The 21,600-nt window shown below is 42.1% G+C and overlaps 2 protein-coding genes across 3 annotated transcripts in view; both read right to left on the bottom strand.

Moving 5' to 3' along the window:
- The window catches only part of LOC118594673 (protocadherin beta-14-like), a 30,459-nt gene extending 15,926 nt beyond the window's left edge, over positions 1-14,533 (bottom strand). Inside the window, exon 1 of one of the 2 annotated variants that reach the window (XM_036204764.1) lies at positions 11,204-14,533. In XM_036204764.1, the coding sequence (XP_036060657.1) occupies positions 11,204-11,865 (662 nt within the window). In that variant the 5' untranslated portion in view covers positions 11,866-14,533. Of the gene's footprint in view, positions 1-4,768; positions 7,396-11,203 lie in introns of those variants that run through there. The other variant, XM_036204763.1, reaches the window with a different exon arrangement.
- Positions 14,534-15,699: 1,166 nt separating this feature from the next.
- Positions 15,700-20,444, bottom strand: LOC118594483 (protocadherin-3-like). Its single transcript, XM_036204384.1, has one exon. It carries the CDS (start codon positions 19,937-19,939, stop codon positions 17,558-17,560), a length of 2,382 nt encoding a protein of 793 aa, XP_036060277.1. The 5' UTR covers positions 19,940-20,444; the 3' UTR covers positions 15,700-17,557.
- Positions 20,445-21,600: the final 1,156 nt, after the last annotated feature.

The following is a 21,600-nucleotide window of genomic DNA, read 5'->3' as shown; positions in this document are numbered from 1 at the left end:
TATATGGTGTGGAGAGTCCCCCACTACCTGTATTGCAGTGTGTTCATCTCATGAGAACATCAATTTAATAGGCATTTATGTGTGTAGACTGTCTAAATGATGACTCCTCCTTAGCTGTATAATTTTGATGAATAAATATATGTCTCATAGCTAGGACTATTGTTCCAGGAGAACTGTGAGACACTTAGGGCCTGTTTTATATCATAGCTCAGGCTGACATAAGAAAAGAGTTGAATCTCCCCAGCTATCAAGACAGCTGTATAACATTAGCTGATTTAAAGCTTCAAAGTAACTTCAGATTAGACCAGGTGCCTTGCTAATGGGTTTTAAGATAAACACTTCCAGGAAAAGCAATCCAGTCACAATCACATATCCAGCTGTCTGATTTGTTGAACCGAGGTTATAGGTACAAAGCAACCTAATTACTATGCCAGTCTTTCTTACTAAGTCTGGCTGATAACATAGGCCAGTGATTAACTCTCTGCACAAATTCCTAATCTTAGTTTTATGATACAGACATGTAACTTGAAGACTTGAAGTTCAGCCAACTAAGTTTCCTTTTTATGGTCTAAAGGTACACACAGGACAGAAAAATCTATTTTAAGATTTAAAATGCTTTTAGTGTCACTGTGCCTTGGAGAGTGCCGAATGAGCTCATATTAATAGAATTAAGGCAATAAATGACTTGTTCTTTCTGTTGCATGTGTGTTGCTGGGAGGACTCTGTCTTTTATCATTCACTTAAAAATCAAATGTGGTCTTAAAATGTAACTCTTATATTCAACACAAATATTCTGTTGGATGTATACAGCTGTGAAGAACAAAGAGATTGGGAGCCAACATGAGAAAAATAGAGAAGCCATCATGATGAATGCATGTGAGCTCATTCTTTCCCTAAAAAGCCCTCAGATAAAAGTCCCAAGTTTTGCTACGCTGCAGTTTTCTCTTTGAGCCCTGTGTGCAGCCTGGGGCTGGTCTCAACAGGCTGCAATAGAAGGGGGCTATATTTATATTATATTTCAGTATCAAATCAGTATCACATAACTCCTTCAAATTCCAAAGGCTTATTATAGTAGGTTCTCCTATTACATGACCTACACAATTCCATATGAGTTCTCACAGTAGTCATCCAAGGACTCAGGATGTGCTTTAATCAAGACTAGTGGGGAAAGTAAATATGTTAAGATAGGCACCTTCACTTCAGATGATGTCATTTCCAGGCTTTTAGGGCCAACCATTCTAATGCTTCTAAAATTTCTATGGTATAAACAGGATTAGATGTATATATAAGTATAAATACTATATATAAAAATTATATAAATCTATATAATTTTTCCTCTATTGTCATTATTCTCTTCTATTCTCTCCATCTTTATAGGGCTGAATTTTAAAAATGTCTATGCTTTTGTTCATACATTTGCAAAAAACACCAATTTAAAGATACATGTCCAATCTACAAATTATACATAGAACACAAAATATCTTTGACTTTTCAGATTTTCAGTGGTCATATTCTCTGTAGTTTTCATTGTGGGTAGTTACTTTATGCATTTATATTTTTAATTACTTTGACTCTTTAATCTCAGTAACTCTTGGTTTCTAAGACATTCAAGTCTCAATTTTTGCTGTCCTTTAGTTCCTTAAATATTACATTTGATCTTCACTATTGGTTATTTTTATGTGTTCAGCATATGTGAACTGTATGATATCATAGGTTTTATTATGGTGTTTTCATCTGTATCCAGTCCAGCATTATTATCTCTTCTTTCTCCTTGTCTTTTCTTTGTTTTCTTTCTCTTCCCAAATACTTCCTGTGATGCTTAATCTTGATCCTAAACTTGACTGGATCAGCATTCTGAGAAAAATTTCTGGGACTGTCTGTGTTGGAGTTTCTTTTTTAAAATGTATTTTTAAAAAATATTTGTTTATTCATTATGTATACAGAAGAGGGCTCAAGATCTCATTGCAGATGGTTGTGAGCCACCATGTGGGTGCTGGGAATTGAACTCAGGACCTCTGGAAGAGGTGTTGGTGCTCTTAACTTCCTGAGCCATCTCTCCAGCCCTGTGGTGGAGTTTCTAGATTGAGGTAATTGAGGTAGGAAGGCCCATCCTACACGAGGGTGGCACTATTCAGTGGGCTGTGGTCCCAGACTGAATGAAAAGGAGAAAGCTGAGAAGAAGCATTCATGTCTCTCTTGGCTCTGTGACTGTGATGTCATGTCTGACTGCCCCACGGTGGACTGTACTCTCGGCCAAATGAACCCTTGCTTCCTTAATTTGCTTTTGGTGGTTATCTTGTCACGACAATGGGAAAAGTAATGAATAATCTCCCCGTTATACTTACATGTCTTAAAAAAAAACCAACACGCCCAGATTCTGCATAGGTGAGAAAGCATGGGATACTTGTCTATTTTACTTTGGCTTATTTTACCTACAGTGATGATCTCCAATTCTACTTTTCTATAAGCAATGCCATTTCATTCTTCTTTGCAGATCAATAATACTGATACACACACACACACACACACACACACACACACACACACACACACCTTGTTTATCTATTGACTGGTACTCTTATCTAGCTGTTCCCTCCAATTTGAAATATTTGACTTATGAGATTCAGGAAGGCCACAAAAGTTTGAAGACTTGCTCAGGAAACTGCAAGATTCCCAGTGCCCCTCCCTAAGACATAAGTGTAAAAATTTGCAAGGAGATAGGAAATCCTCTTGGGTGGAACTGCTTGCAAGTTGGGAAGGGAGCTTGAGGGATTTAGCTTTCCGTAGAAGGGGGCTATCTTTAGATTATATTTCAGTATCAAATTAGTAACTTTCAAATTTCAAAGGCTTATTATAGTAGGTTCTCCTATTACAGTCCTACACAACTCCATATGGGTTCTCACAGTAGTCATCCAAGGATCCAGGATGTGCTTTAATCAAGACTAGTGGGGAAAAGTAAATATGTTAAGATAGGCACCTTCACTTCAGATGATGTCATTTCCAGGCTTTTAGGGCCAACCATTCTAATGCTTCTAAAATTTCTGAGCTATAAAAAGGAAAGCCAAAGACCAAATGGCTAAGCTACCGAATTTCACCAGATGTTTAAATTATAATATCGCCGGGAGGTGGTGACGAATGCCTTTAATCCCAGCACTTGGGAGACAGAGCCAGGCAGATCTCTGTGAGTTCAAGGCCAGCCTGGGCTACCAAGTGAGTTCCAGGAAAGGCTCAAAACTATACAGAGAAACCCTGCCTCGAAAAACCAAATATATATATAAAATACTTAATTGATATTAGTTCTTTGTGTGTGGGTATGCATGGGCACCAGAAGAGGGCACTGGGTCTCCCTGTAGCTGGGATTAACGTCTATTGGGAGCCCTCGGACATGTGCGGGAACTGAAGTGGAATCCTCAAAAGAATATTTGCTTTTAAGCATGGAGTGATCTTTTCAGCCCCTGATAGTTTTAATCAGGTGTTATAAGTTTATTGTAACTCACTTTAGAGAACTATTCTCATTTGTTAGTTTCAGCCTCATTTACATTCATATGAAGAATTTAATGACTTATTTTTCTCTCCTTGATGGTGGGCATTGGATTTAGGGCACCATGCATGCTAAGCACACGTTCTTTCATTGAGCTACACCTCAGGCCTCAGTAGATATATTTTAGAACAATGTTGACTTAATGAAAGTTTTCTGGTGAAAGCATACTAGTGCGTCTTCTTGGTGCTTACAGTGTATGAATTAATTATGTAGAGTATACATCATGTTAAAAGGATGAGAATAAATATCTATACACCAACCATTCATGGAAAACTGGTCACAAGTGTACCAATAATCAGTTTTTAATATAACGGACCGAGTTTTTCAGAATGTCAAAAGATAGTTCAATTAAATTTTATCTGTTTTGAAAGAAATTCTCAGTTTAAAAACATAAGCCTGATTAACCAATGGTCCATTTGCAGAAAGAAAATAGGGCTCTTGAGACCAGGAAAGAGACTCATAGGATTTAGAAAAATCACAAAAATCACAAAAAATCACAAAAATGTTCACGTAATTGAAAATTATTTTTAAAACTGAAAGCCATTATTTACAATAGCGTTAAATTCACCCTAAGGATAAGCATAACTTTGAAACATGACTCCTTTGATGATAAGAAATCAATACACAGGCTCAACTACCAGGGACCTGAAAACATCTGTGACATTTAAAAAATTGTGATGAAAATAATACCACCCAGAAAGAACATTTTTGCAGCTACTTTGTACCCTTGAGTGCAGTAAGATGGCTAACTAAAAATGCAAGCAGCACTGGACAATTAGAAACAGCTATATATGTGACTATTAGTAACATGCTAATTTGCTCTTTACAATGAGCAAAAAGTTGGAAAATTAGATATGCATCGGTGAAGACTGCAGTAATTAATTACACAAGGTCAAAGTACGATTTCTAGTTAAACGCCAAATGATCCCTAAAATTGGAATTTTCCTCGCTGTTCCTATAAACCTCGTCATTCAAGAAGTTGGGAAGAACTGGTCTAAGAAACTTGAACTCATTTGTCCCGGTACCTCCAGTCAGACACACCTCATACTGGTAGCTCTGGGACAGGGTCCCTGTGCCACTGACATCAACCAAATGGCCAGGAAAGTGTCCCTCAGGCACAGAGCAGCCACCCAGAGAGGCCGCCCTGGCCCTCCTGCACAGCCTCACCCCCACGAACAGCAGCACAGACAAGAGGAAGATGGAAGACACAGAAGCCAAGGCAATGACCAGGTACAGAGTGAGCAAATCATCATTGTCGTGTGCGGGGTCGCGCGCCACCTCTGGCAGAGGCAGGTAGGGCTGAGAGAAGCCATCCACCAGCAGCACATGCAGAGTGACACTGGCAGACCTTGGAGGATCTCCATTGTCCTTGACCAGCAGCAGCAGCCTGTGCTTGGGAGCCTCGCGCTCACTCAGCAGCCTGGAGGTGCGCACCTCGCCATTGTGTGCCCACACGCTGAACAGCCCGGGCTCCGTGGCCTTGAGCAGCTGGAAGGACAGCCAGGCGTTCTGTCCAGAGTCGCGGTCCACTGCCACCACCTTGGTGACCAGGTATCCTGGCTCTGCCGCCCTGGGCAGCAGCTCTGTGCAGGGTGCAGAGGTGTTCTGCAGCGGGTAGAGCACGAAGGGGGCATTGTCGTTGGCGTCCAGCACCAGCACTTGCACCAGCGCCTGGCTGCTGAGTGCAGGAGAGCCTTGGTCTGTGGCGCCCACATGGAACTTGAAGGTCTGCAGGGCCTCATAGTCCAGCGCCCTGAGTGCGAACAGCTGCCCGTTGTCGGCGTTGATGGAGATGAGCGAGTCGAGGGCCAGCTGCAGATCATGGGTGGGCAGCAGAGAGTAGGTGATGTGGGCATTGGAGCCTGAGTCTGAGTCTGTGGCGCTGATGGTGCCTATGTGCAGGGCGGGACTGTTGTTCTCTTGGACAAACAGGGTGTAGGAGGTTTGTGTGAAGGTGGGGGCGTTGTCGTTGACATCAGACACCTGCACTGTTATGGTGTGCTGGGTTGTGAGCCTGGGTGTGCCCATGTCAGTGACTGTGATGGTGATGTTGTATCCAGCTCTGCTCTCTCTGTCCAGTGCGCCATCCGTTACCAGAGTGTAGAAATTTTCTTCAGTAGGTTTCAAGAGAAAGGGAAGATGGTCTTGAATGGAACAAAACATTTTCCCGTTGTCTCCAGAGTCTGGATCTGAAATTTCAAAGATCGCGACTACAGTTTCAGGAGAGTTTTCTGGAATGTCATCGATCAGTAAGGACAAGGTGAGTTCAGGGGCATTGTCATTTACATCCGTCACGCCTATTACTACTGTGCATTTTCCTGAAAGACCTCCGCCATCAGAGGCCTCGATCTCCATGCGGTAAGACTGAATTTCCTCAAAGTCCAATAGTCTTCGTATTCTAATTTCTCCGGTGTCTGTATTTATTTCAAAAGCCCGAAGGACTTCATTTGAGGATTGAAAAAGTGAATAGGACAGCTCCCCGTGGGTCCCAGCATCTAAATCTCTTGCGGATACGGTGATGACAAGTGAGCCGATGGGGCTGTTCTCTGGAACCTGCACCTCATAGAGCCCCTGGGCAAATTCAGGGGCATTGTCATTTATGTCCAGCACCACGATGAGAACCTGGGTAGTCCCAGTCTTGGGAGGTGACCCCCCGTCCAGAGCTGTGAGTGTTAATCTCACCTCTGCCTGCTCCTCCCGGTCCAGCACTCTGGCCAGCACCAGCTCCGGGTATTTCCTGCCATCGCTGTGATTGCGGGTGAGAAGGTGGAAATGGGAGTTCTTGCTGACTGTATAGTTCTGAACCGTGTTGCTACCGACGTCCAAATCTTGAGCTATTTTCAATGGAAACTTGGCCCCTGGATGGCTGCTTTCAGGGATTTTAAGGAGAATTTCATCTTCCATGAATTCTGGGGCATGATCATTTACATCTTGGAGCTGTATTTCCCCCTGAATAAATTGCACTGGGCTTTTTAGTAACAGCTGGAAATGGAGGGTGCATGGGTCCGTGCTCCCACACAACTCCTCCCGATCCAATTTTTCTTTCAGGACCAAATTTCCACTCTTCTGTTCCAGCTGCAAGAGCTGTTTGTTACCTTTGTTAAGAATCTGGGCGCCCCTGATGACCAGATCCCTCAAGCCCAATCCCAGATCTTTTGCAAGGTTGCCCACCAAAGAGCCCCTGTCTGTTTCCTCTAGAACCGAATACTTAATGGTCGCACTGCCTGCCTCCCACAATAGTAACAGAAAGACAATGGCGGTCACTTGCCTTTTCTGTAGTGCCCTGTGGAGTGGTGTCTCCATCGTTCCTCAGGTCCAAAAGACGCAGCAGTTAATCACACAAGAACTGCTTTGTGAGCAGCTCAGGAATCTTAGCTCAATAATTTTGAGCTTCTTTTCTTTTTAGCATTGCTGGACACGGTGTATCTGCCTCTCTGAAAGGATCTATCGGCAGAAATTTAAACAGCTTCCTTTCTCAGCTGCAAGAAATGGCTCCGCTTTTACAGGCGTGAATTCTGCGGGTTTTCGTTTTCTTAGCCTGCAGCGCCACCAAGCGTTCTGCTTTACAACTTCAGATAATTTTTGTTTCTAAGTGCTCTGTAAGGGCTAAAATGCCCAGGGAAGGGTCAAAGTGTTCTATTCTCCCCTTTCTCGCTCCTTTCCCCCTAAGTCTCATTTGGCATCCTTGAGACAGCTAATCTGTGTGACAGAAGTATGTATCTTCCCCGTAAAGGTACAAACTCAGTACAGAAATCTCTGCATTTAAGAAGTGTTTGTCTGCACAGGTATTCATTTAGTTTCTGACCATAGCACCATGGAGGAAACACAGAATAACTTCCTCTTGAAGGAGTTTTCATTCTATTATAAAATGAATAATTTTTCTGTTTTAAAATAAAAACATTATTTGTAAAAAAAATCCAGTTTCTAACTTCCAAACGGCAATGTGTCTATAACTCGAGAAGGAAAACTAAAATGTGTATTTTGTTTGATTGTTTCTCTCTGTGTGGCACACAGTCTTAGGAGCTTTCCTTCACAAATGTGCTATATGTGATGACCAATAAAATATAATGGTGATGATCACTTGTTTTGTAAGTAGTCAGTTCTGGCTCAGAGTTCAACTACCTTTTCTATAAACACAAAGAAGATATAGAAGTCAACAGAGTAAAAATGATACTTTCTGGGGAAGGATTTTGATCTGTCTGCCTTGGGTAGAGGACCTTTGGCCTGTGGAAGCTGTGTAATTGAAAAGCACTCTAGTTCCAACCAGAGTTGTGTGGTCGGAGAGAAAGAAGCAAATCCTCCCTTCCCCAAGAAAAAGGATACTATTTGAAGAACAGAGCATGCATTCCAGAATCTCAAAGAGCAAATGCTTCCTTTGCCCATTATGGTTCACTTTGATTAAGGTTACAAGTAAAATATTCACCCACCACCTTACTGTAATTTGCCTTCCTTTGACAGAAATTTGAAAAGAACGTTTTTCATAAACTATAACCTACAAAATAAGGCTAAGAATATAAATGGCTTTGTAGTTAATGAATGATGTTTATAGAACGTTAGAGGAGAAAGTATGGATACTTGAGAAAGGTGGAATTTAGAAACTATAACCTGGATTTAACAAAATAACTTTGAATTCTCAAGCTGTTAGAAAAAAACCAAGATAAAATGTGCTGTCCTGAATTTTATGCTTAACAACAGAACGCAGAGTGTTCAGAAAGATAATTTTCTGTATTGAAGGAAAGAAGATAATCTCAGTAGGCATTGCTGTTTTAAATTTCATGTAATTATAGTTAAAATAAAATGTTACTCATTGGCAAAGGTAGATTGTTGAGAGAGAATGTTAGTATTTCTTTGTAGACAATGTTTCTTTTTTTTTTTCAGAAAAAGGACTGCTGGACAGTTCAGCAAATATTTATTCAGCATTTGTAAATACCTTGATGCTAAAAGATCATACTGCTCTTACACAATGCTCACAAACTATTGATAGTTTAGAAAAAACTATATTCAAGAATACATTAACTATTAAGATATACTGAAACATAATTATGCATAAAAAGGTATGTGTCTTAGCACTTAGATTTCCTTACTTTTATATTTAGAGGTGCATATGATTAACAAGCTACCCCAAAATGAGACTAAATTTGCAAAATTCAGAAATATCAAATTTTCACATTTAAAGTATTCCTACATACTAATAGGGAAATTAATCACTTGTTTGAAATGCAATCTCAAAGGCTTTACATGATCATATGTTTGAAAGATTATTTGACTTCAAATTTTACTAAAGAGTATTTTTCCCTTAGGTAGTCAAACACAGGTTAGTGCCACTAACTTAAAAACAACTATGCAGCACAGTAGAGAAACTAGTGGAATCTCCAGAAACTGACTTTTTAAAAGTACAATCTTGGCTGGGCAGTGGTGGTGCACGCCTTTAAACCCAGGACTTGGGAGGCAGAGACAGGAGGATCTCTGAGTTTTGAGGCCACCCTGGTTACACAGTGAGTTCCAGGACAGTCAGGGCTACAGAGAGAAACCCCCATCTTAAAAAAAGGGGGGGTATATCAAGAATAAGAGCAACAGGACAGGCAAATCCAGGCATGATGACGAAGGTCTCTAATCATCATAGCACTAAGGTGACAGAGGCAAGTGGGTCTCTCTGAGTTTCAGGCCAGCCACTTCTACATAGCAAGATTCAGACCACCACAGGCTACAAAGTGAGACCATGTCTCAAGAGTAGAAAAAAATAAATAAATAGAAAGGTTGACAATTTAGTTCTGTGGTTGAGTTTGCCTAACACACATAAGACACTGGATTCCAGTTCCAGGAACTATTATAAAAAGTAATAACAAAAGCCTCACCCAACATACATCAATAGCATGCAGATTCAGGTTAAAAGGTATTTCTAAGCCTAGACAGAATTTACTACTACACCACGGTATTTAGATTAATAGAAAGCTATTCCGAAGGGTAGGAGTTTCCTCAGTTTTCCTCTCAGATTCCAAAGGAGGGAAGTGGGGATTAATTGCCTTTAGAAATTTGAACTCACCTGTCCCAGAGTCTCCCTTCAGACACACCTCATACTGGTAGCTCTGAGACAGGGTCCCTGCCCTGCTGACGTCCACCAGGTGGCCAGGAATGTGTCCCTCAGGCACAGAGCAGCCACCCAGAGAAGCTGCCCTGGCTCTCCTGCACAGCCTCACCCCCACGAACAGCAGCACAGACAAGAGGAAGATGGAAGACACAGAAGCCAAGGCAATGACCAGGTACAGTGTGAGCACATCATCATCCTGGGCGGGATCTCGCGCCACCTCTGGCAGAGGCAGGTAGGGCTGAGAGAAGCCATCCACCAGCAGCACATGCAGAGTGACACTGGCAGACCTTGGAGGATCGCCATTGTCCTTGACCAGCAGCAGCAGCCTGTGCTTGGGAGCCTCGCGCTCACTCAGCAGCCTGGAGGTGCGCACCTCGCCATTGTGAGCCCACACGCTGAACAGCCCGGGCTCCGTGGCCTTGAGCAGCTGGAAGGACAGCCAGGCGTTCTGTCCAGAGTCGCGGTCCACTGCCACCACCTTGGTGACCAGGTATCCTGGCTCTGCCGCCATGGGCAGCAGCTCTGTGCAGGGTGCAGAGGCGTTCTGCAGCGGGTAGAGCACGAAGGGGGCATTGTCGTTGGCGTCCAGCACCAGCACTTGCACCAGCGCCTGGCTGCTGAGTGCAGGAGAGCCTTGGTCTGTGGCGCCCACATGGAACTCGAAGGTCTGCAGGGCCTCATAGTCCAGCGCCCTGAGCGCGAACAGTTGTCCATTGTCGGCATTGATGGAGATGAGCGAGTTGAGGGCCAGCTGCGGGTCGTGTGTGGGCAGCAGCGAGTATGTGATGTGGGCATTGGAGCCTGAGTCTGAGTCTGTGGCGCTGATGGTGCCTATGTGCAGGGCGGGGCTGTTGTTCTCCTGGACAAACAGGGTGTAGGAGGTTTGGGTGAAGGCGGGGGCATTGTCGTTGACATCAGACACCTGCACTGTTATGGTGTGCTGGGTTGTGAGCCTGGGTGTGCCCATGTCGGTGACTGTGATGGTGATGTTGTACTCAGCTCTGCTCTCTCTGTCCAGTGCCCCATCTGTTTCCAAAGTATAGAAATTCTGCATGGACGGTCTTAGGAGAAATGGAAGATTGTCATCCATGGAACATGTAACCTCCTGGTTATTTTCCGAGTCTGCATCTGAAACGCTGAATACTGCCACTATGATGCCTGGCAAATTTTCAGGGATGGGGCTGTTGAGTGAGGATAGGATCACTTCCGGGGCATTATCATTCACATCCAATACTTGCACGACTAAAGAACACTTTCCTGTTAGCCCACCACCATCTATGGCCTCAACACCCACATGGTAGGACTGAAATGCTTCAAAATCCAACGTGCCTCTCAGTCGAATCTCCCCTGTCTTTGTGTTTATTACAAAAGGCTCGTTAACATCATCATCTTGCAACAGTGCATAGGAAACCTCTCCAAAGGATCCTGTATCGAAATCTCTTGCTGAGAGGGTTATAAGCAGTGTGCCTATGGGGTTGTTCTCTGGGACTTGGATCTCATAGAGCTCCTGAGCAAATTCCGGCGTGTTGTCATTTATATCTAAGACAAGTATTTGAATCTCAGTGGTTCCTGACCTGGGCGGAGACCCGCCATCCACTGCAGTAAGCGTTAGTCTGAGCTGAGCCTGCTCCTCGCGGTCCAATGCCTTGTCCAGCACTAGCTCGGGGAACTTCTTGCCATCGCTGCGGTTGCGAGTGAGGACGTGGAAGTGATGGTTGTCGCTGACAGTGTAGCTCTGAATGCTGTGGCTGCCAGTGTCTAAGTCCTGCGCCATTTTCAAAGGGAATATCTTTCCCGGTGCAGTTATTTCTGATATTTTAAGGAGCACCTCTCTAGCAGGAAACTCTGGGGCATGGTCATTTATATCTATAACTCTCAGGGCAGCCTGATAAAACTGCAAAGGATTTTTTAGTAACACCTGGAAAGACAGCATACAAGGCTCCGTGGAGCTGCACAGCTCTTCCCGGTCCAGTTTTTCATTTAGCACCAAATCCTGGGTCTGTGGGTCAAGCTGCAAATACTGTCTGTTCCCCTTGCAAACCACTCTAGCGCCCCGAGCAGCCAATTCTCCCACCCTTAGTCCCAAGTCCTTAGTCAGATTGGCCACAAAGGTGCCTCTTTCTGTCTCCTCCAGCATGGCATACTGAATTGACGCTGAACCCACCTCCCATGAAAGCATCAATGTAATTAAAATCATCACTTGCCTTGCCTTGCCCTGCTCCTTTGTTCGTGGCATCTCTACTGTTAGGTCTGGTACCAGGAGGGAAAAATCCCTTTCAGCTCTTAATCACAGAGGTAACTTTGGCCTTCCGGAAAGTCTTTGCTGTGGAATTTTTCGATTTGATCTTACAAGTTCCCTGTGGTTCCTCTTCTCCGGAGGCTTTTATCTCAGCTTCAGCAGCAAACGGTTCCGTATTTTGCTCCAGTTTCTAGGCGAAACAGGGAGTCCAAGGACCCTAAAGACTTCTTACTCATTCTCTTAGCCTACACCGCCACCATGCGTTCAAATCAATAACTTCATGAGCTATTTTCAGATAAACACTGAACATTATAAAGACTGATCATAATAAAGACTTGTATCCAAATCTGGGCATTATAAAGATTTTTAAGTGGAGTCAATGTTTCTCAAACTGACTGTGTAAAGGGTTTCTTAGGGGTCTTGATTGTGTGTGCATACTTGTGTTTTGTTTTTAAGTTGGTTTTCAAGCTCACTCTAGATCTTGAGTCAGACTGTCTGCTGATCTAAGGGGAGCCCATACTTTAGTCTTTCATGTGTAGGAACATCTAAGAATCACTCTTCTGGCCATTCAAACTGCTCACAATCCACTATGATTTTTTATCAGTGCAACTGATCTCTGATGAGAGCTATAAATTCGTGAGTTTAAGAGGTACACTGTTTTATTGTCCCAGTAAACACATCAACAAATTATTAAAATGTGAAAGTTGGTCAGAAACATAAATGTCGAATTAGACATTAAGTTCTCTAAAATACATGACTCATAAATGCCATGAACAACAGACTTTGCTACAAGGCTACATGAGCACAGTAATGGTACTCATAAGGCTATTGTGGGGGAAACTGTGTCCAAAAGGTACATGTGATTACAATAATTAAACAAAAAATAATTTAAAATAGGAATTAGGAGCAACTGATATATGTCATAAGAACTTTAAGATTTAATTTTATTTCTAGGTGAATAGAATTAGTCATAATTTTGAGAAATCCAAGTGTTTTATTATAACCTTTCATTGGACAAAATGTCCTCATGTTGGTTGACCAAAGACCAAAGTTATTAGAAATGGCATGATACAGAAGATGACATTCAAGGATACCCAGTGGTGTACAACTGTAATCCTAGAACTTGGGGGTCTGGGACAGAAGGATAGCAAGTTTGAGGCAAGAAAGACTGTGTCTCAAAAAACATCAAACAGATGCAGACAATGTGAAAGGGGTCACATTTAAATACACCATGGAATTCAGTGACTGAATATCACGGTTATATTCTGTGATTGCCTTGTCCTTTACTGATCAGATAAATTGGAAAGTGTCTTTAAATATAATTTAAAATGTGAGTGAGTACACATACAAGAGCATAAGATATGCTGAATATAATTAATTTCTGATTGAGTTTGTATTTACTTAAAGATAAATTCTATTAAGGCTAAGAATACTTAACTTCACATAAAATCCATGACAATAGAAGATGGGAAGTTAGAATATATTTAAAATATTTCTAAGCAAAATAAATCAAATTAAAATCTGATGGTTGAAGTCATCATATAGGTAGAAATCACATATGTCCATCCAATGGACTGAAGAGAATGAGAATATCAATATCGCCACCCTCTGAGGTTTATTTGAAAAACCATTTCTGAGTATGGACATTTCTTGAGCATGTGAATAACAAATGGAACTAATGGAGTAAAACCAAGAGTCATAAAGATTGTGGATGAGTTTGATCATTTCTAGATCATTTCTAAACATTCCTTCTGAATGGTGTCACGGTTACTTAGTCATTGTTGTTGGTTGGATTGGCCTGAGGAGTACCAAGATTGGTAAAGCTAGTCTCCTGCAGTGGGAAATCCCATAGTCTGAAGTCAGAATTGGAGAAGAAAAAGGAGAAAGACCACCAGGTAAGCCGTGTCTCTACTCCAGGTTCTGGCCACCTTGATGGGCGTTCTTCCTTCCATGGTGGACTGAAACCCTGGGTCAAAATAAACCCTTCATTTCTTCCTTGTTTTCTTTCACATTTTGTCAGAGCAGTGGGAGATCTGCTAACAATTGGGGATTCTGAGTTCTGATTCCAGTTAAATGGCATACATATCTCCCAAAGTCCTTTATTCATCCTCTGTGGCTACAGTAGCATCAGGTGTCTTCAAATATGGCTTATAAAATATTCTTGATTTCAAAACAAATTTTTATCAGCATTATAGTGTGTGTTGAATTCAATCTAGACAAAGAAAGTTCCTTTAAAAGCATTGGTACTTACATGGTAATATCTTGATATTACCCCCTAAAGACATCAGTTGAGCATGTCAAGTGACTCCCCCCTTTTTTTTTTTTACAGAAATTACATTTTATAGTACATTATATTAGATCCTCACAGTAGAATACATCTTTGCTTGCCTGCTTTTTATTTTGAATAGAGTCAAGTTGAATTTACTTCCAAAAACCTGTTTTCCCAAGGAGCTATTAAACACTTTTGTCATGAGAAATGTCTAACATAAAAGATGAAATGATATAAATTTCTACATAGACATTACTCAGATTTGCAACATTATCTTGTTTTCTTTATGATTTTCCTTCTACTCTATTGCCAACAAATATTTGATTTTCTATGGTCCCTTTTCTTTTATTGGAAATAGGTTTTGCTTTCATATAACATATCCTGAACACAGTTTCACCTCCCCCCACTCCTCCCAGCTTCCCCCACATCCCCTCATCCACAGATCCACCCTCCAACTTCCCTTCAGAAAATAAAAGGTCTCCAAGAGACAAACCAAACAGGACAAAACAGGATACAACCAGTCAAGGCAAAAGCTCTCATATTTGACTTGGCTGGACAAAGCACTCTATTAAGAGAGCAAGGGTCCCAAGAGCAGATGAAAGAGTCAGAGGCACCCCTCCATACTTTTAGGAGTCCCACAGAATATCAACACAACAGCCATAACATATACAGAGGACCTGGAGCAGACCCATGCAGGCCCTATGCTTGCTGCTTCAGACTCTGAGAGCCCATATGAGCCCTACTTAGTTGATACAGTGGGCCATGTTCCCCTTCACCCCCTCTGACTCCTACAATATTTCCTCCTTCTCTTCTGTAGGATTCCCTGAGCTCTGAGCTCCAAGCTCCAAGCTCCAAACTGACTCAATTATGGCCCATTTCTTAAGGTAATATTTACAGAAATTGAAATTCACAAACCTTGACCATCTTAACAATTGTGGGGTGTTGGCAAGCTTTAGAATGAAATAGATGTTAAAAAATAATAAAAATGCCATTCATTAAATCCATTAAAAATTAAACTATTATTAATGAAACACTAAAGGAAGCTTTTGGTTTAATTAAATAAGTGTTCAATGTAGTGATAGAGTTATAAGTAAAGATTGGGAACTTGAGATCATTTTAAGTGTGCTTCTTAGCGTACATCATTAGCAATCATGACAGATCACCTAGAGATTAAGAAATATTCAGTGAACTAAGGCTGACAACACAAAATTGAGAAATCATATTAAGTGAAACTGTTCACCCTTCTAACATCTGGAAGCTTAAGACGAAAGCATTGGCAGGGATAATTTTATTGTGAGGTTTCTGTCTTTTCCTCACAGATTACTTCTTCCTCTGGTTTCTTCACTTGATTGCCATCTGTGTGTCTCTCTTTCTTCTTCCCTCTTCCCTTCTCTTCCTCTCTCCCTCTCTAAACTTTTCTTAAGGACACCAGATCCCTTGTTATTAAGGGTCTAGCCTAAGCACACATAGTAATAAAATAATCTCATTAGATGCTTTATCTGTGCTTGGTGTGGTGGCACACAACTTTAAACCCAACACTTGGGAGGCAGAGACAGGTGGATCTCTGTGAGTTCAAGGCCAGCCTGGTCTACAGAATGAGTTTCACGTCTTCCAGGACTATGTGGTGAGATCACCCCTCAAAAAGAAAAGAAAAAGACCTATGTAATAGCACCAGCTTTCATGGTAGTAGGTACCAGGGCTTAAATATATAAACTTTGAGGGTGCTAACAATTCAGCTGATAATAGTTAAAAACATTTCTTAGTAATAAACAAGTTGGTTAACATTTTTAAAAAGGGTTAAAGTACTTTTGAGCTTGGGAGATGCTGTGATGGTGTAAAAACACCTGCTTGCACAAACATGAAGACTTTGGTTCAAGTCCCCAGAACTCACATAAGGACTAGACACTCATGTCAGAAACATCTATATTTCCAAGTTCTCCTTTAGGGAGATGGGAGGAAGACACAAGAGAATCCCTTGAAGCTCTGGGACCAGCTAGGCTGGTGTGTGCAGATGAAAAGTAACTATGTCTGAAATAGGGTGGAAGACTATCCCAAAGTTGTTTTCTGACCTCCACAAATGTATTGGTCCAAACATGCCTGCATTGAACACACACACACACACACACACACACACACACACACACACACACCAGTGGTTGCCAATGAGAACAGGTTTTGGAAAGAATGTAGACAAAGTTGTAAATGAAAATATTGCTATTTGTAGTGTAAGTTGGTTCAACCAATTTGGAAACCCAGTTGGAAATATCTACTGAAAGTTTAGTTATAGCCCCAAGAAGTGGATTTCCATCACAAATGCAAATATACATCTAGTCAAAGTATGTATGTAAGAGTATTCATAATATTATTTAAAACAACCAAATCTTATACTGACAAATGAATAATTTAGTAATAGATTGTGGAATTCTCAACCAGAATAATTTATGTCAATAATAATAATGAAATAACATTAAAGCAGTGTTATGCACACATTTTATAAACACAATATAGAGAGAAAGAAATGTAACACAAAGCAGCTGGTACCCTACAAGGAATTTACATAAACTCCAAAGTGGCAAGATTACAGAATTGGAAGTCAGCGTATTTGCTATACATGGGCCAATAGTGGTGGTAAAGCATCGTTTATGTGGCACTTGGGATGTTAGTGATGCTTTATTTTCACCCGGCACTGATGGCAGGATGTGTTCTTACCTTGTGAAAATATATTTAACTGAACATTAAGGGTTAATTTTTTTTTTTTAACCACAGGGATCAAGACTGGACAAAAGAACAACTGTCCATAGAAGAGTGTTCCATTGTACCATGTTTTCTTAGAGAAGGTTTGCAACATTATTTATTTCATCAACAATGACCTAAAGAGAATACTGTAAAGCAGTTTGAATTTTCAAGAAGACAGTAAAGAAGACTGCAACAATACTTGGAAAACGCAACTAGTATTTGATCTTTATCAAGGCAAACTTCACCACCGCTAAGCCTGTTGGTGCATGTTCATAATCCCAGCACTTTAGGCAACAGAAGCAGATGGATCGCCACAAATTTTCAGTCAATCTGTACTCAGCCATTCCAGATCAGCTAAGGCTACAAAGACCCTACCTCAAATAACCAGACAAAATAAGGCGTCACTAACAATGAAAGAAGTTCCAATTTGGTACAGAAAAACAAGTTCTAAGAACCAGCAAAAATAGATTAAAAAAAAAAACAACTCAGCATGCATTGGATGCATTGGTAAAGCATAGAAATATAAACAAACACGAAGTAGATTCAAACTTTCTATAATGAAATTTGAATAAACAAATCCAAAGCAAGAGATAAATTAAACATATATCTCAAGATGATTCACTGCACTCTACATCAGGGTTAGTTAACGTTAAATGAGGTAAAAATCACTACAAAATAATCGCTCTAATAGAATCCAAAGCTATTGCGCACAACAGCGTTTTCACTTTCAGCACCAGCCTGGGTCTCAACGTTGGGAAACAAAGGTTTAACAAACTTGAACTCATTTGTTCCAGTACCTCCTCTCAGACACACCTCATACTGGTAGCTCTGGACAGTCCCAGTGCCACTGACATCTATCAGGTGGTCAGGAAAGTGTCCCTCAGGCAAAGAGAAGCCACTCAGAGAGGTCGCCCTGGCCCTCCTGCACAACCTCACCCCCACGAACAGCAGCACAGACAAGAGGAAGATGGAAGACACAGAAGCCAAGGCAATGACCAGGTACAGTGTGAGCACATCATCATCCTGGGCGGGATCTCGCGCCACCTCTGGCAGAGGCAGGTAGGGCTGAGAGAAGCCATCCACCAGCAGCACATGCAGAGTGACACTGGCAGACCTTGGAGGATCGCCATTGTCCTTGACCAGCAGCAGCAGCCTGTGCTTGGGAGCATCGCGCTCACTCAGCAGCCTGGAGGTGCGCACCTCGCCATTGTGAGCCCACACGCTGAACAGCCCGGGCTCCGTGGCCTTGAGCAGCTGGAAGGACAGCCAGGCATTCTGTCCAGAGTCGCGGTCCACTGCCACCACCTTGGTGACCAGGTATCCAGGCTCTGCCGCCCTGGGCAGCAGCTCTGTGCAGGGTGCAGAGGCGTTCTGCAGCGGGTAGAGCACGAAGGGGGCATTGTCGTTGGCGTCCAGCACCAGCACTCGCACCAGCGCCTGGCTGCTGAGTGCAGGAGAGCCTTGGTCTGTGGCGCCCACATGGAACTCGAAGGTCTGCAGGGCCTCATAGTCCAGCGCCCTGAGCGCGAACAGTTGTCCATTGTCGGCGTTGATGGATATGAGCGAGTCGAGGGCCAGCTGCGGGTCTTGGGTGGGCAGCAGCGAGTATGTGATGTGGGCATTGGAGCCTGAGTCTGAGTCTGTGGCGCTGATGGTGCCTATGTGCAGGGCGGGGCTGTTGTTCTCCTGGACAAACAGGGTGTAGGAGGTTTGGGTGAAGGTGGGAGCATTGTCGTTGACGTCAGACACCTGCATTGTTATGGTGTGCTGGGTTGTGAGCGTGGGTGTGCCCTTGTCAGTGACTGTGATGGTGATGTTGTACTCAGCTCTGCTCTCTCTGTCAAGTGGGCCCTCTGTCATTAAAGTGTAATAGTTCTTGAAAGTGGGTTTTAAGAGAAACGGGAGATGGTCCGGAATAGAACACACCATCCTTCCATTGTCTCCAGAATCTGAATCAGAAACACTGAAAACAGCAACTACAGTCTCTGGGGAGTTTTCTGGGATAGGAATTGTGAGCTTTCTGATAGTCAGTTCTGGGGCGTTGTCATTCACATCCAACACCTGTACAGCCACAGTGCATTTCCCCAAAAGGCCTCCTCCATCCGTGGCTGCGATTTCTATGTTATAATGGCTATTTACCTCAAAATCCAGCTCATCACTCAGACGAATTTCTCCCGTGATTTCGTCTATTACAAATGGTTGAGAAGCTGCATCACCTTGAAACAGAGAGTAGGCTACATTCCCGTAAGGTCCCTCATCTAAATCCCTGGCAAAGACTGTGACAACTAAGGCATGGAGGGGGCTGTTCTCAGGGACCTGAACCTCATAGAGCGACTGCACAAACTGGGGGGCGTTATCATTGATGTCCACGACTTCAATGCGAACTGTAGTAGACCCAGATTTGGGCGGAGACCCGCCATCCACAGCAGTGAGGGTTAAAGTGAGCTCAGGCTGCTCCTCCCTGTCCAGGGCTCTGTCCAGCACCAGCTCTGGGTATTTCCTGCCATCAGCACGACTCTGAGTAATCACATGGAAATGGAGGCTGGGGCTGACTGTGTAGTTCTGGACAGCATTGCTCCCTATGTCAGAGTCCTGAGCTGCGTTCAGAGGAAACACAGCCCCTGGATGGGCGCTCTCAGGGATTTTTAGGAGCATTTCCCTGTGATGGAATTCTGGAGAGTGGTCATTTATGTCTGTGATCTGCAGGTCAGTTTGGAAGAACTGCACGGGGTTTTCCAGAATGAGCTGGAAGTGTAGCACACAGGGGTCTGTCACCCCACACAGCACCTCGCGGTCTAGTTTTTCCTTTAAGAACAAATTCCCGGTCTCTGCATCCAGCTGCAAGAGCTCTTTGTTTCCTTTGGAATGGATTTGCGCCCCTCTGGTGGCCAGTTCCCCCACCCTGAGCCCCAGATCTTTTGCCAGGTTAGCCACCAAGTAGCCACTGTCCGTTTCTTCTGGCATGGAATATCTAATTGTCTCAGAATCAGCCTCCCACAAAAGCAGCAATATAGTAAGAAAAACCACTTGCCTTTTCTCTGGCGTTTTTGCTAGAGCTGTCTCCATTGTTCAGATGCAGTCCGGAGGGTGCTGCTTCTTCTAGTCGATAATAATCCACTGTGGGTTCATCAAAATATTGAACTAAATCCGATTAGAGAGGCACCTTCTTCCCAAATTCTCCCAGAAACCTTCCTTATTACCTTCTTCTTCAAACAACTGCCAAAGTTCTGGTTCTCAGTTTGATGAGATGGCGTCCTGGGCGTCTGCAGAGCCCATATTTCACACTCTTAGCCTGCAGCGCCACCAAGCGTCCTTATTTGTTCTTGCATTTCATTTTACCATTTCCTTCCAAATTTTAAATTTAATATATTTCAGTATCCTTTTAATTTATACACGCAGTGTTTAGCAATTGGACGTTCTAAATATTATTTCGTTGAAATAAGTTTTGGTTGTAGTTATAAATTTTAGAACAATCGAAGATGGCATTAATGTTTTGTTATAAGAGTACTTGTATAGGCTTATAATTTGATTTTTTTCAGGAAACTAAAGAGAATGGACATATAAAAATCAATTTTACACTTTTTATATATGCTTTGAAATATAACATACATCCTTAATGGGGGAAAAGTCAGAATTCCATTATCCATTGAAGTTTCATAATTTTATTTGGCTCAGCTTAGATAAAAATAAAATAGACCAAATTCCAAGCCTGCTATGGTTTGGTTACTTTGCTTCTCTGAAAGATAAACATTTTGCATATGTAACTGTATTAAGACCATGAAGCTTGAGAGTTCCAGTCATATCCCTGCTGGCATTTGTGTTGTCTTCTCGGTTTTTAGAGCTTTAGTGAGTGTGTGGTGACTTCATATGTAAATTTCATCAGCATTGGTCTGTCATTTATGAAATTTTGCACACCTTCACCTTGACTGGCCATCAGTATAGAGTCTTCTGAGGAGCTTGTTCATGTCTTTTATGAATTTTTCCGTTTTAAGGCTTCTATTTGTTTGCTGGTTGGTCTGAAGATGTATCTTGTATGTTTTTGGATATAATCTCCTTTTTAGATATATATGCTCAATTATTTCCTAGTCTATGCCTTCATTTTTTTGATACTGTGGTTTGATCAATAACATCTAAATTGTGCTTAGTTTGATCTGATAGTACTTTTCAATTTTGTTTAGTACTTTTTATCCATAATTCAAATTCATAAATATATGTATATATTTTGAAATTTTACTCTTCATATATAAGGTTATTAACTTAAAATATGTTTTGAATAAATTAAGTTGGAATTCTTGATTTCAAATATCTTTGCACTATGTTACAAAGGTGAGACACCCCTTCTGAGGGGCTGTGACTGTCCTGAATCAGGTTGGTTATAGGCCTGCCTTAGTGTTCCAGTTTTCTCTCTGAGTGTCATGTGTCATGTAATTCTATGTTATCTTAATTACTCCAGATTTATGACAGACTTTATTGAGATGAAAGTCTCCTTTAAAAAAAAAGAAGTCTATTTTTAATAATAGTTTTACAATCACATAAAATTGACTTGGAAATGCAGATATTTTCCTCTCCACCCCATGTGCAACATTCCTCATAATAGGTATTTGTAGATGGAAGTTTCTGTCCCATCAACAACTCCCAACTACCTGGCAGCCACTTCCCAAATTATCACACAGAGGCTTACATTAATTTTAAGTGTTCAGCTGATAGCTCAGGCTTGTTACTAGGTA

Source organism: Onychomys torridus, chromosome 13 (genome assembly GCF_903995425.1).
Source record: "Onychomys torridus chromosome 13, mOncTor1.1, whole genome shotgun sequence".
NCBI lineage: Eukaryota > Metazoa > Chordata > Mammalia > Rodentia > Cricetidae > Onychomys > Onychomys torridus.
The sequence above is the reverse complement of the archived record's forward strand: the minus strand, read 5'-3'. Positions and strand labels throughout refer to the sequence as shown.

Coding starts and splice junctions, on each gene's coding strand:
- LOC118594483 (XM_036204384.1), bottom strand. CDS start 19,939: ATGGAGACAGCTCTAGCAAAAACGCCAGAGAAAAGGCAAGTGGTTTTT.